The 14482-nt window shown below is 37.6% G+C and overlaps 1 protein-coding gene across 8 annotated transcripts in view; it reads right to left on the bottom strand.

Annotated features, from left to right (window-relative positions):
• LOC102955006 (phosphatidylinositol 3,4,5-trisphosphate 3-phosphatase TPTE2) overlaps positions 1-14482 on the bottom strand; it is a 161783-nt gene that overhangs the window by 66770 nt on the left and 80531 nt on the right. For all 8 annotated transcript variants that reach the window (XR_006209651.1, XM_042961163.1, XM_042961104.1 and 5 more), the window contains 3 exons: positions 14020-14119; positions 13817-13880; positions 12572-12636 (listed from right to left, as the gene is read on the bottom strand). Coding sequence is in view for 7 of the 8 variants with exons in the window: in XM_042961163.1 (XP_042817097.1) it covers positions 12572-12636; positions 13817-13880; positions 14020-14119 (229 nt within the window). In the remaining variant the exon portion in view is untranslated. The remainder of the gene's footprint in view (positions 1-12571; positions 12637-13816; positions 13881-14019; positions 14120-14482) is intronic.

The raw sequence follows: 14482 nt of genomic DNA on the forward strand, positions 1-14482 counted from the left end.
CATCTCTGGTTCCACACTGGATGTGGAGTGTACTTGAGATCTTGAGATTCTCTCTTCCCCTCCCTCTGCCCCTTCCCTACTCACGCCTTTTTTGTTTTTTTTTTAGAGAAAATCATAGCAGAAATGAATTAAATACTCTTAAAGAATAGAAAAGGTCAATGAAATGAAGAGCTGATTCTTCCAAAATGTAAAAAAAAAAATCAATTAATTTTTAGTCAGATTGATCAAGAAAAAAAAGGAACCAAATGAAACTAGAAACAAAAGAGGTAACAAAAAACACTACAGAGATACAAAGGATTATAAGCAAGTACTACAAAAAATTATATGCCAACAAATTGGATAACCTAGAAAAAATAAATGAACTCCTAGAAACGTACAATTTTCCTAAACTGAATCAGGAAGAAATATGAATTTGAAAACCAAATTACTACTAACAAAATTGAACTCTTAATCAAAAAACTCCCAACAAACAAAATTCCAGGACCGGATAGATTCACAGGTGAATTTACCAAATATTTAAAGAAAAGTTAATACCAATTCTCTTTAATCTATTACAAAAAATATCAAAGCAAGGAGAGCTTTGAACTACATTCTATGAGGCCAGCATTACCCTGGTACCAAAACCAGAGACATTATAAGAAAGAAAGAAGGAAGGAAAGAAAGCTACAGAACAATATCACATAGAACATAGAAGCAAAAATTCTCAACAAAATATTATCAAACCCCGTTCAATAATACGGTAAAAGGATCATCTACCATGATCAAGTGGGATATATTCTGGAGTTGCAAGGATGGCTCAATATTCGCAAATCAATCACTGATATACCAAGTCAACAAAATGAAGTATAAAAATTATATGATCATCTTGGTAGGTACAGAAAAATCATGTGACAAAATTCAACTTTCATTCATGATAAAACTAAAAAAAATGGGTTTAGAGAGCACATAACTCAACATAATAAAGGTCATATATGACAAACATACATAGTGGTGAAAAACTGAGACTTTTTCCTCTAAGATCAGAAATGAGATAGGGATGTCTACTCTCACCACTTTTATTCAACATACTAGTTACTGGAAGCTCTAGCCACAGCAATAAGACAAAGAAAAAAAAAGCATCCAAATTGGTAAGGAAGAAGTTACTGTCACTATTTGCAGATGATATGATACTACACATAGAAAATCCTAAATACCCTACCAAAAAGCTATTAGTATGTATGAATTCAGTGAAGTTGCAAGATGCAAAATTAATACATAGAAAGCTATTATGTTTTTGTACACTAATAATGAAATAGCAGAAAGAGAAAACAATTCTATTTATAATTGCACCAAAAAGAATACCTAAAACTATACTTAAAAAAGGAGGTGAAGGATCTGTTTTCTGAAAACTATAAAATGCTGATGAGGGCGCCTGGGTGGCTCAGTCAGTTAAGCATCCGACTTCGGCTCAGGTCATGATCTCACAGTTTGTGGGTTCAAGCCCCATGTTGGGCTGTCTGCTGTCAGCACAGAACCTGTTTCAGATCCTCTGTCTCCCTCTCTCTCTGTCCCTCCCCTGCTAGAGCTCTCAATCTCTATCAAAAATAAATAAACATTTAAAAAAACACTGATGAAACAAATTAAAGAAAAAAGGAGTAAATGAAAAGATATTCCAGGCTCATAGATTGGAATAATTAATCTTGTTAAAATGTCCATACTCCCCAAAGCAGTCTACAGATTCAGTGCAATACCTATCAAAACACCAACAGCATCATTCACAGAACTAGAACAAATAATCCTAAAATCTGTATGGAACCATGAAGATCCCCAAAAGCCAAAGGAACCTTGAGAAAAAAGAACAAATCTGGAGGTATCACAATCCTGTATTTGAAGATACACTACAAAGCTGTTGTAATCAAAATAGTATTGTGCTAGCACAAAAATAGACACATAGACAAATAGAACAGAATAGAGAGCCCAGGGGCGCCTGGGTGGCTCAGTCGGTTAAGCATCCGACTTCAGCTCAGGTCACGATCTCACGGTCCGTGAGTTCGAGCCCCGCGTCAGGCTCTGGGCTGATGGCTTGGAACCTGGACCCTGCTTCCGATTCTGTGTCTCCCTCTCTCTCTGCCCCTCCCCCGTTCATGCTCTGTCTCTCTCTGTCCCAAAAATAAATAAACGTTAAAAAAAAAAATAGAGAGCCCAGAAATAAATCCACACTTATAGGGACAATTGATCTGGGCAAAAGGAGGCAAGAATATACACTGAGGAAAAGACAGTCTCTTCAATAGGTGGTACTGACAAAATTGGACAGCTACAAGCAAAAGAATGCAATGACCACTTTCTTACACCATACACAAAAATAAACACACTGGATTAAAGACCTAAATGTGAGATCTGAAACCAAAAAACCCCTTGTAGAAAACATAGGCAATATGCTCTTTGACATCAACTATAACAATATCTTTCTAGATATGTGTCCTCAGGCAAGGGAAACACAAGCAAATATAAACCATTGGGATTACTCCCAAATAAGAAGCGTTTGCATGGTGAAGGAAATCAGCAACAAAACAAAAAAGCAAGCTACTGAGTAGAAGAAGACACTTGCAAATGAAATATCTGATAAGGGGTTAATATCCAAAATACATTAAGAACTTACACAACTCAACACCAAAAAAATAAATGATTCAATTGAAAATGGGAAGAAAACATGAACAGACATTTTTAAAAGACCAATAGATGACCATTCAGATGGCCAACAAACACATGAAAGATGCTGAACATCACTTATCATCAGGGAAATCAAAACCACAATGAGATATTTACACCCGTCAGAATAGCTAAAATCAAAATGACAAGAAATAACAAGTATTGATGAGGATGTAGAGAAAAAGGAACCCTTGAGCACTGGTGATAGGAATGCAAATTGGTACAGCCACTGTGGAAAAAAGTATAGAGGTTCCTCAAAAAATTAAAAACAAAATTACTGTATGATCCAGTAATTTCACTACTGTATGATCCAGTAAATTCAAATTACTGGGTTACCTAAAGAAAACAAAAACACTAATTCAAAAAGATTATCTGTACCTCTATGTTTATTTCAGCATTATTCATAATAGCTAAGATGTGGAAGAAACCCAAGTGTCCATCAACAGATGAATGAATAAACAAGAGGTTGTACACACACACACACACACACACACACAATACTACTGAGCCATAAAAAAGAATGAGATCTTGCCATTTGCAACAACACGGATGAAACTAGAGGGTATTTTGCTTAGTCAAAGTCAGACTGAGAAAAACAAACACCATATGATTTTACTTGTGTTTTGAATCTAAAAGCAAAACAAACAAACAAAAAGCAGAGCCAGACCCATAAATACAGAGAACAAATTGATGTTTCCCAGAGGAGAGAGGAGTGTGGGGATGGACAAAATACATGAAGGCAAGTGGGAGATACAGGCCTCCAGTTATGGAATGAGTAAGACATATGGATAAAAGGCACAGCATAGGGAATATAGTCAATGGTATAATAGTGTTTTATGGTGACAGATGGTAACTACCCTTGTGGTGAGCACAGCATAACATATAGACTTTTCAAATCACTATGCTGTATACTTGAAACTAATGTGACATTGTATGTCAACTACACATCAGTAAAAAAAGAAAGAGGTGCCTGGGTAGGTCAGTCAGTTGAGCACCCAACTCTTATTTTCAGCTCAGTCATGATCTCATGGTTGTGATATTGAGACCCGCAATGCGCTCTGCGCAGGATACGGAGCCTGCTTAAGATTCTCTCTCTCCCTCTCCCTCTGTTCCCAGCTGCCCCCACTTGCTTGCTTGCTCTCTCTCTCAAAACAAAACAAAACAAAACAAAACAAAAAGAATGGAAAATTGAAGGTCAATATCTCTCATTAACATATACAAAAAGTTGTACATAAAATATTAGCCAATAGAAAGTAGTGATAAGTAAATAATATATTAAGACCAAAGGGGAGCTTATTCTAGGAATAAAAAAGGTTGGCTTTACATTTGAAAATACCAGAATAACAGAGAAAAACCTTTCATTATCTCCATACACATATAAAAAGTATCTGACACATTCACCAATTCATGATTCAACTCCGAGCAGACTAGAAATAAATAAAACTTTCTTAATCTGGTAAAGAACATGTACAAAAAACTTCTGTAAAACATCATTTTAATAGCAGAATTTCTAATTCTTTCCATTTAAGTTTGGGAACAAGGAATGGTATCTGCTCTTAGTACGAATCAACATTACAAGTGGAGGCCCTAGACAATTCAATAAAGAAAGAAAAAAACTAAAAGTATACTAAGTTAAGAAAGCAATTTGACATGATTATATACATAAAAAGTTCAAGGAATATATAAATTATTAAAATGAATCCATGAATTAACATTTTGCGATCTTTTATTTCTATTTTTAACTTTTAATTCCATTGTAATTAACAAAGTGTTATATTGGTTGCAGGCGTATAAATAGTAATTCAACAGTTCCATAATTCTCAGTGCTCATCAGGATAAGAGTACTCTTAATCTTCCTTACCTATTTTACCCATCTCCCCACTTGCCTCCCCTCTGGTAACAACCTGTATTCTCTGTACTAGCTCCATCCATGTTGTTGCAAATGGTGACATTTCATTCTTTTTTATGGCTGTGCAACATTCCATTACATACCCATATATATCCATATCTATCCATTCATCTATTGATGGTCATGAGTTGCTTCCATAGTTTGGCTATTGTAAATAATGCTGCAATAAACATACGGGTGCACGTATGATTTCAAATTAGTATTTTTGTATTCTTTGAGTAAATACCCAGTAGTGTGATTCCTGGATCATAGAATATGTTTACTTTTAATTTTTTGAGGAATCTCCATACTGTTTTTCAGAGTGGCTGTCCCAGTGTGCATTCCCACCAACAATGCAAAAGGGTTCCCCTTTCTCTGCATCCTTGCCAACATCTGTAGTTGTTATTTTTAGCCATTCTGACAGGTGTGAGGTATTATCTCATTATGGTTTGGATTTGTATTTCTCTGATGAGTGATGTTGAGCATTTTTTCATGTGTCTGTAAGCCATCTGGATGTCTTCTTTGAAAAAATGTCTATTCATGTCTTCTTCCCATTTCATCACTGGATTATTTGTTTTTTGGGTGTTGAGTTTGGTAAGTTCTTTATAGATTTTGGATACTAGCCCTTTATCAGATGTGTCATCTCCAAATATCTTCTCCCATTCCCATAGGCTGCCTTTTAGTTTTGTTGATTGTTTTGTTCATTGTGCAGAAGACTTTATCTTGATGAAGTCTTAGTTCATTTTTGCTTTTGTTTCCCTTGCCTCCAGAGACCTGTCTAGTAAGAAGATGCTGCAGCTGAGGTCAAAGAGGTTGCTGCCTGTTATCTCCTCTTGGATTTTGATGGTTTCCTGTCTTACATTTAGGTCTTTCATCCATTTTGAATTTATATTTGTGTATGGTGTAAAAAAGTGGTCCATTTTCATTCTTCTTTATGTTGCTGTCCAGTTTTCTCAACACCATTTATTGAAGAGATTTTCTTCCCATTGGATATTCTTTCCTGCTTTGTTGAAGATTAATTGATCATATAGTTGTGGGCCCATTTCTGGGTATTCTGTCCTGTTCCATTGATCTATTTTGTGCCAGTATACTGTTTTGATGACCACAGCTTTGCAATGTAGCTTAAAATCCAGAATCATGATACCTCCAGCTTTGCTTTTCTTCTTCAGGTCTGTTTTGGCTATCTGGGGTCTTTTGTGGCGCCATACAAATTTTAGGATTGTTTGTTCTAGATCTACGAAAAATACTGGTAGTATTTTGATAGGTATTGCATTAAATGTGTAGACTGCTTGGGGTAGTATAAACATTTTCACAATGTTTGTTCTTCTAATCCATGAGCATGAAATGTTTTTCCATTTCTTTGTGTCCTCTTTCAATTTCTTTCATAAGAGTTCTATAGTTCTCAGAGTACAGCTCTTTTACCTCTTTGGTTAGGTTTATTTGTAAGAGTCTTATTGTTTTTGGTGCAACTGTAAATGGGACTGATTCCGTGATTTCTTCTTCTGTTGCGTCATTATTGGTGTATAGAAATGCAACAGATTTCTGTACATTGATTTTATATCCTGTGACTTTGTTGAATTCATGTATTAGTTCTAGCCAATTTTTTGGTGGAGTCTTTCAGATTTTCCACGTAGAGTATCATGTCATCTGCAAAGAGTGAAAGTCTGTCTTCTTTCTTGCCAACTTGAATGCCTTTTATTTCTTTTTGTTGTCTGATTGCTGAGGCTAAGACTTCCAGTACTATGTTAAATTGTAATGGTGAGAATGGATATCCCTGTCTTGTTTCTGACCTTAGGGGAAAAGCTCTCACAGTTTTTCCCCACTGAGGATATTAGCTGTGGGTCTTTTGTATATGGCCTTTATGATGAGGTATGGTCCATCTATACCTATTTTGTTGTGGTGTTTTTTTTTTTTTATCAAGAATGGATACTGTATTTGTCAAATGTTCTTTCTGCATCTATTGAGAGGATCATATGGTACTTATCATTTCTTTTATTAATGTGGTATATCATGTTGATTGATTTGCAAATATTGAACTACTCTGCAGCCTAGGAATATATCCTGCTCGATCATGGTGAATAATTCTTTTAATGTACTGTTTGATTCAACTTGCTAGCATCTTGTTGAGAATGTTTGCATTCATGTTCATCAGGGATTATTGCCCTGTAATTCTCCTTTTTAGTGGGGTCTTTGTCTGGTTTTGCAATCAAGGTAATGCTGGCCTTGTAGGAGAGAGTTTGGAAGTTTTCCTTCCACTTCTATTTTTTGGAACAGTTTGAGAAGAATGGGTATTAACTCTTCTTACTCTAGTAGAATTCCCCTGGGAAGCCATCCAGCCCTGGACTTTTGTTTATTAGGAGTTTTGATTACTGATTCAATTTCTTTGCTGGTTTTGGGTCTGTTCAAATTTTCTATTTCTTCCTGTTTTAGTTTTGGTAATTTGTATGTTTCTAGACATTTGTCCATTTTTTCCACATTGCACAGTTTGTTGGCATATAATTTTTCATAATATTTTCTTATAATTGTATTTTTTGTGGCGTTGGTTGTGATCTCTTCTCTTTCATTTGTGATTTTATTTACTTGGGTCCTTTCTCTTTTCTTTTTGATAAGTCTGGCTTGGGATTATCAATTTTGTTAATTCTTTCAAAGAACCCGCTCTTAGTTTTGTTGATCTGTTTCTGCTTTGTTTCTCTATTATTTATTTCTGTTCTAATCTTTATTATTTCCCCTGATGGCTTTGGGCTTTATTTGCTGTTCCTTTCCTAGCTCCTTAGGTGTAAGGTTAGATTGTGTATTTCAGAGTTTTCATGCTTCTTGAGGTAGACCTGTATGGTAATAGACTTCCCTCTTAGGACCACCTTTGCTGCATCCCAAAGGTTTTGGACTGCTGTGTTTTCATCTTCATTTGCTTGCATGTATTTTTTTTCTTCTTTAATTTCCTGGTTAACACATTAATTCTTTAGTAGGTCATTCTTTAACTTCCAAGTATTTGTGATCTTCCCAAATTTTTTCTTGTGGTTGACTTCAAGTGTCATACAGCATTGTACTCTGGAAATATGCATGGTATGATCTCAATCTTTTTGTACAAAAAGGGCTGATTTGTGACCCAGTATGTGATCTATTCTGGAGAATGTTCCACGTTCACTCAAAAAGAATGTGTATTCCGCTGCTTTAAGATGAAATATTCCAATTAGATCTGTTAAATCCATCTGGTCATTGTGTCACTCAAAGCCATGGTTTCCTTATTGATTTTCTGCTTAGATGAGCTGTCCATGCTGTATTAATGGGGTATTAATGTTCCCTACTTGTATTATTATCAAGGGGTTTATGTTATTAATTGATTTATATATTTGGGTGTTGCAAGTTGGGGGCACCAATATTTACAATTGTTAATCTTCTTGATAGACCCCTTAATTGTGATATAATACCCTTCTTTATCTCTAGTTACAGTCTTTGGTTTAAAATCTAATTTGATATAAGTATAACTACTCCAGCTTTCTTTTGATGTCTATTAGCATGACATATGGTTCTCCATTCCCTTTCAATCTCCAAATGTTTTTAGGTCTAAAATGAGTCTCTTGTAGGCAGCATATAGATGGGTCTTGTTTTTTTAGTCATTCTGATACTCTATGTCTTTTGATTGGAGAATTTAGTCCATTTACATTTAGAGTGACTATTGAAAGATATGAATTTAGGGCCACTGTGTTGCCTATAGGGTTGGTGTTTCTGGTGACATTCTCTGGTTGTTTCTGGTCTTTGTTGTTTTTGGTCTTTTTTTTTTTTTTTTTTTTTCTCTAAAGAGTCCCTTGAATATTTCTTGCAGGGCTGGTTTAGTGCTTACAAACTCCTTTAGTTTTTGTCTGGGAAACTCTATCTTTCCTTCTATTCTAAATGACAGCCTTGCTGGATGAAGTATTCTTGGCTGCAGAGTTTTCCCATTAAGCATACTGAATATATCATGCCACTCCATTCTAGCCTGTCAAGTTTCTATGAACATATCTGCTGTGAACCTGATCTGTTTTCCCTTATAGGTTAAAGACTTTTTTCCCCTCTCTGCTTTCAGGATTCTTTCCCTTTCTGTGTATTTTGTGAATTTGACTATGATATATCTTGGTGATGGCTGGCTTTTGTTGAATTTATTTATTTATTTTTTTTAATTTTTTTTTTTTTAACGTTTATTTATTTTTGAGACAGAGAGAGACAGAGCATGAACGGGGGAGGGGCAGAGAGAGGGAGACACAGAATCTGAAACAGGCTCCAGGCTCTGAGCCATCAGCCCAGAGCCTGACGCGGGGCTCGAACTCACGGACCGCGAGATCGTGACCTGAGCTGAAGTCGGACGCTTAACCGACTGAGCCACCCAGGCGCCCCTGGCTTTTGTTGAATTTAATGGAAGTTCTCTGTGCTTCTTGGATTTCAATGTTTGTTTCCTTCCCTAGATAAGGGAAGTTTTCAGCTATAAATTGTTCAAATAAACCTTCTACTCCTTTTTCTTTCTCTTCTTCTGGGACTCCTATGACACAAATGTTATTACACTTTAAGGAGTTGCTGAGTTCCCTAAGTCTACATTCATGATCCAATACCTTTATTTCACTCTTTTTTTCAGCTTCATTATTTTCCATAATTTTATCTTCTATATCAGTGATTCATTTCTCTGCTTCACCCATCGTCAATGTCATTGCACCATTCAGTTTTGCATCTCAGTTATAGCACTGTTTTATTCCAACCTGACTCATTTTTTAGTTCTTTTATCTCTGCAGTAAGGGATTCTCTAGTGTCTTCTATGCTTTTCTCAAGCCTAGCTAGTACCCTTATAATTATTCTTTTAAATTTTGGTTCAGACATCTTACTTGTATCTGTAATGATTAAACCCCTGGTTGTGACTTCTTCCTGTTCTTTCCTTTGGGGTGAATTTTCTGTCTTGTCATTTGTCTGGCTCACTGTGTGTGTGTGTGTGTGTGTGTGTGTGTGTGTGTGTGTGTGTGTGTGTGAGAGAGAGAGAGAGAGAGAGAGAGAGAGAAAGAGGGAGAGAGAGACTGTTAGGAAAGCCTGTTGTATTCCTGCTCCTGAGAGTAATGGCTATATTAATAAGTGCCCCCCCAAAAAAACCCCGAAAAAACAAAAACACAGAAACTAGATACTAGTTGTGCTTTGGTCTGCTTGCTAAAAGAAGCTAGATCTCAAAAAAAAAAAAAAAAAAAAAAAAAAAAAAAAAAAAAAAAAAGCTAGATTCTCTTTCCCCTAGAGTTGAAGTTTGCAGCAGTACTCTGTGATCACTAGACTTGGTGCATGCAAGGGGTTTATGCGGGTCTTCTGGGGGTGGGGCCTGCTGCACCCATTCTCAGGCCGACGTGCCCTAGTGGAGATGCACCTACAGGGTGCAGGGTGGCTGGGTTTGGTGTAAACAGCTTCAGCCTCCATTGGGAGGCGCTGTTTTGCTCACTGATTTGGTCAGTGCTGATGGGGGGAGGGGAAAAATTACATGACCCCACTCTCTCCTCCCTGGAGCATGGAGTTCATGCCTGCTAATCTTCAGGGAGCTTACACAGAAGAGCCAAACAATCACTCTCTTGTGTCCCTGACTTCTGCCAGATCTCTGCACCCAAGTTGTCTGTCTGCCAAGTAGCAGAAGTCTGTGTTTTATCTCAGGAATGTAGCCGGGCTCCAAAACTCCAAATTTTAGATGTCTATGTGGGGTAGACCCATACTGATTCTCTGAGGGAGGGTCTCGCTGAGTTGTGGCCAGTGCTGGTTTGTCCAGAAATCAGTTGTGTGACCATGCAGAAGTTTGGAGTTTATGGTAAAGTGCAACGGAAAGCCAGCACCAAGGTTTGCTGCCCTTAGCTGGTATTCTTTGTTCCTACACTAGGGAATAGGGCAGCACTTTGATGGTGCCAGCTCTTTTTTCCCTGGAAAGGCCATGCCACCTCTCCCAAATGCACTCTAAGTAGGGCAACTGTTTATCCCTGTGTGATGCAGGGGATCCTCGGACCGCACTATCCACTCACAGGTCTCTGCCCTCCTTCCTCACCAGAGCAACTCCAAGCCCACCAGGCATGACCCTGGTGCTGGCAGGGACTCCAAAACTTCAGACTTTGCACTCCATTGCTTATAAAAACTTGCAGTAGTCAGTCCCTCTTCCTTTTCCAGTCAATGGTTTTGGGGAAGAGTTTTTCTTGAGCATTCCTCTGCGTGCACTTTCATTCTTTCTCTCACTCTGTTTCTCACTCACTCTTCTCTCCATGATCAGGGCTCCTTCACCTTCATGGCCCCTGTATTTCTTTTCTCCCCCAAATCAACTCTCCACAGGCTCCTACCTTCCACGATGTGGCTATTTTTCCATCTCTAATTGTGCAGTTTTGCTCTCTAAGTCCTCAGATCAATTTCTTGGGTGATCAAAATGATTAGATGTTTATCTGGCTGTGCTCAAGGGTCAAGGCAAGCGTAGGGTCCCCCTAGGGTCCTCTGCCATCTTAACTCCTCCCCCTAAATGCAGTATTTTCAATTCACATGTTTAAAGTCATGCAAGCTGTACGACTTCCCTGTCAAAATTACTGGTTGCCAAATTTATGCTGGTTTCTTTAGCTGTATCTTTTTTGAGTTTTATATTTTCTGTTATGTAGATGTTATAGAATATAACACCATTGCTGTCTTTGTGACGTGGTGTATGATTGTATGATTTCTGTATGTAAACTGAATGCTTAAGCTTTTGATACAGGATTCTAGAAAGCAGTACATTTTAGTGTTATAGTGAATAAGTATAATATATAATAAGAACTGTACAAAAATATCAAATGTATCTCAGATTTGGGGCATAAAAAACCAGTCAAAAGAGAAGTATTTTATGATTCCACTTACGTGAAATTCAGCAATAAGTAAAACTAATCTGTGGTAACAGAAGTTAGAATAGCAATTACCTTTAGTGTGTTGGGATATTGACTGAAAAAGAGCAAGAAATGTTCTATATATTGTTCAGGGTGTTGGTTACATGCATATAGACCTATATATAATCTCATCCAAATCCACTTAAGGTAAGTGCAATTGACAGTATTTGTTATGCCTTGACAAAACTATAATTATACATGCATGTATATATGCAGACTTATATGTAGATGTATACATATATGTACGTAATTACACCGTATTAATATATAACAAAAATATAAATTACGCTAATGAATGCACAGCCACACACATATGCAAACTCCTTAAACAATGGCTTTTAACTGGAGTTTCATATTACATATCATTTTATGTTTGAAATTATTTAATACACAGACTCTAAAGCAGTATGCCTCCACTATAATTTAGGATCTCAACCTAAGGACACACATTTTATCTAAAGAATTCCCATCCTTCTCCCCATGATAGACTACGAAAAATGGCCATAATTTGTTGCAATTCCTGCCAGCATGAGATGCGGTCTATTCTACGCCTTGAATCTGGACTGAGTTGTAGTTTGCTTCATACCATAGAATGAGGTAGAAGCCATATAATACTAGTTTTGAACCTGGGCCATTAGGGGCTCTGCATTCTTCTGCTTGCTACTTGTGAGATCTTTGCCACTGCCACCATGTGAACAAGCCTCCAACTAGTCTGCTGGAGAGTGAGACATCACGTGGAGCCATCCAACCAGGCCATTTTAGACCAGCCAATCCTCTGATTCCAAGCAGCTGCCCACAGATGGATACATTAGCCCAGCTGTGATTAGTTACACCTGGCCCTGATCAGCAGACCCACTCAGTTAAGCCCAACCCAAATTCAAATTTGGAAACCCCATTACTATGAACTAAGTAAATGGTTAATGCCAGAAGCCATTAAGTTTTTGCATGCTTCATTACATAGAAAAAGCTAATTGCTATCGATCCTTTATAATTTTTTACCTGGGAGAGCAAATTTTTACAACACTGCCATCTCTGAGCCAGTGGTACACTTACGACTCTGTAGTCTATGTTTAGTGAGAAATATGAACATTTGTTGTGTAAATATCCTCACCTTAATGGGATTCCTATAGAAAGACTGCTGTCCAGAAGATGGGAATGACATGGCAATAATACGCTCTGGAAGTCAAAAGAGTCATTATTATGAATGTCATTATAGATGTGAAACAATATATGAGAGCTTATTATATATGTAATCAGACTTCTTTTTCATAGAAAAGAACTTTCAGGATTGAGAATGACAGAACTACCTTTCAGATAACCAAGACAACGTATTAAATTATCCAATATAGGGGCGCCTGGGTGGCGCAGTCGGTTAAGCGTCCGACTTCAGCCAGGTCACGATCTCGCGGTCTGTGAGTTCGAGCCCCGCGTCAGGCTCTGGGCTGATGGCTCGGAGCCTGGAGCCTGTTTCAGATTCTGTGTCTCCCTCTCTCTCTGCCCCTCCCCCGTTCATGCTCTGTCTCTCTCTGTCCCAAAAATAAATAAAAAACGTTGAAAAAAAATTTTTTAAATTATCCAATGACCATTAAACTCACATTGTGTTCCTAGGACTCAACTGGTTCCAGCCATATGTGACAAATTTGTGTTGACCTATAGTGGGAATTTATTTCTTATTTAAACACCAAAGAAAAATGAGAGATCTGGGCTCCAGGAATGGTGGCATTGGTGCTTTCCAGTGCTTCTGACTCAGAAACCTTGAGACCCCTTATTCTCTAGGGTTTGAGGAAGAGAAGAGGACTCTCTGAAATCCTTGCAACACAGGAAAACAACTAGGACTCAAATTCCAAACCAAACAAAGGGAGCCAGCTGGAAATCTGTTCAATTTCCTGTAACCAAGCAGCCCGGATTTGAGAGATCAAAGCAGATTTTCCATTGTCAGGAGGAGTAAACTACAAATATGTTGCACTACCACAGTGGCTCATATCTTCATGGGTAAAGAATGCTTTGAAATAACATGGCTCCTCAAAATAAATAAATAAACTTTAAAAAGGTCGGGAGGACACCTGGGTGGCTCAGTCAGTTAAGCGCCTGACTCTTGATTTTGGCTTAGGTAATGATCTCACGGTGAGATTGAGCCCCACATCAAGCTCTGGGCAGACAGCATGGTGTCTGCTTGGGATTCTCTCCCTCCCTCTCTCTCTCTGTCCCTCCCCCACTCACACATGAACACGCTCTCTCAAAATGAATAAATAAACTTTGAAAGAACATGGCTCAGACAAAACAAGAACAAAATGAACATAATTACACACAAGAAAGATTCGAAGTGAATATAAATAAACAGTTGAACTTTACAAACCAGTAACATAGGTGAGGTCTAAGTCAAATCCATCCTTCTTGTATCGCCGTTTGTTTTCTGAAACCTAAGAGTTTAAAACAATCATTAACTTGCAAAACAAAAATCAATGTAAAATAAAGAATGTTATATAGATATCTACAACCCTTGCCAGTATTTCCTGAAACAAACATTTTCTGAATCATAAGTATGTTTTGGCCACTTACCAGCCTTCTGGCCAGCATTTCAAGATGTTTCTTTTGATGAGCCAGATGGAAAACTCTTATCAGAATAATAAGTCGTAGAGATTGAAATAAAATTGCCAATCTAACAGTAAAAAGATCAATTTTTGCTTTAGAAACAGGATTTTGTCAATATGGACCAAGTCCAGAGGACTTGTTCTTAACCAGGGTGATTTTGCACATACACAACCCCCCACCAAGTCTCTTACCCACCCACTTAGGGAATACTTGGCAATGTCTGGGGATATTTTTCATTATCATACTGTGTGTGAAGGTATGCTACTTGTGTCTAGTGGGCAGAAGCCAGGAATGTTGCTAAACACCAATCAATGCACAGGACAGCCCCTATAACAAAGAACTATCTGGTCCAAACTCTCAATAGTGCTGAGGTTGAGAAACTCTGGTAGAGAGAGAAATAGTTATAAGATAGACTTAGAATTTGTGTACT

Source organism: Panthera tigris, chromosome A1, assembly GCF_018350195.1.
Source record: "Panthera tigris isolate Pti1 chromosome A1, P.tigris_Pti1_mat1.1, whole genome shotgun sequence".
Classification (NCBI taxonomy): domain Eukaryota; kingdom Metazoa; phylum Chordata; class Mammalia; order Carnivora; family Felidae; genus Panthera; species Panthera tigris.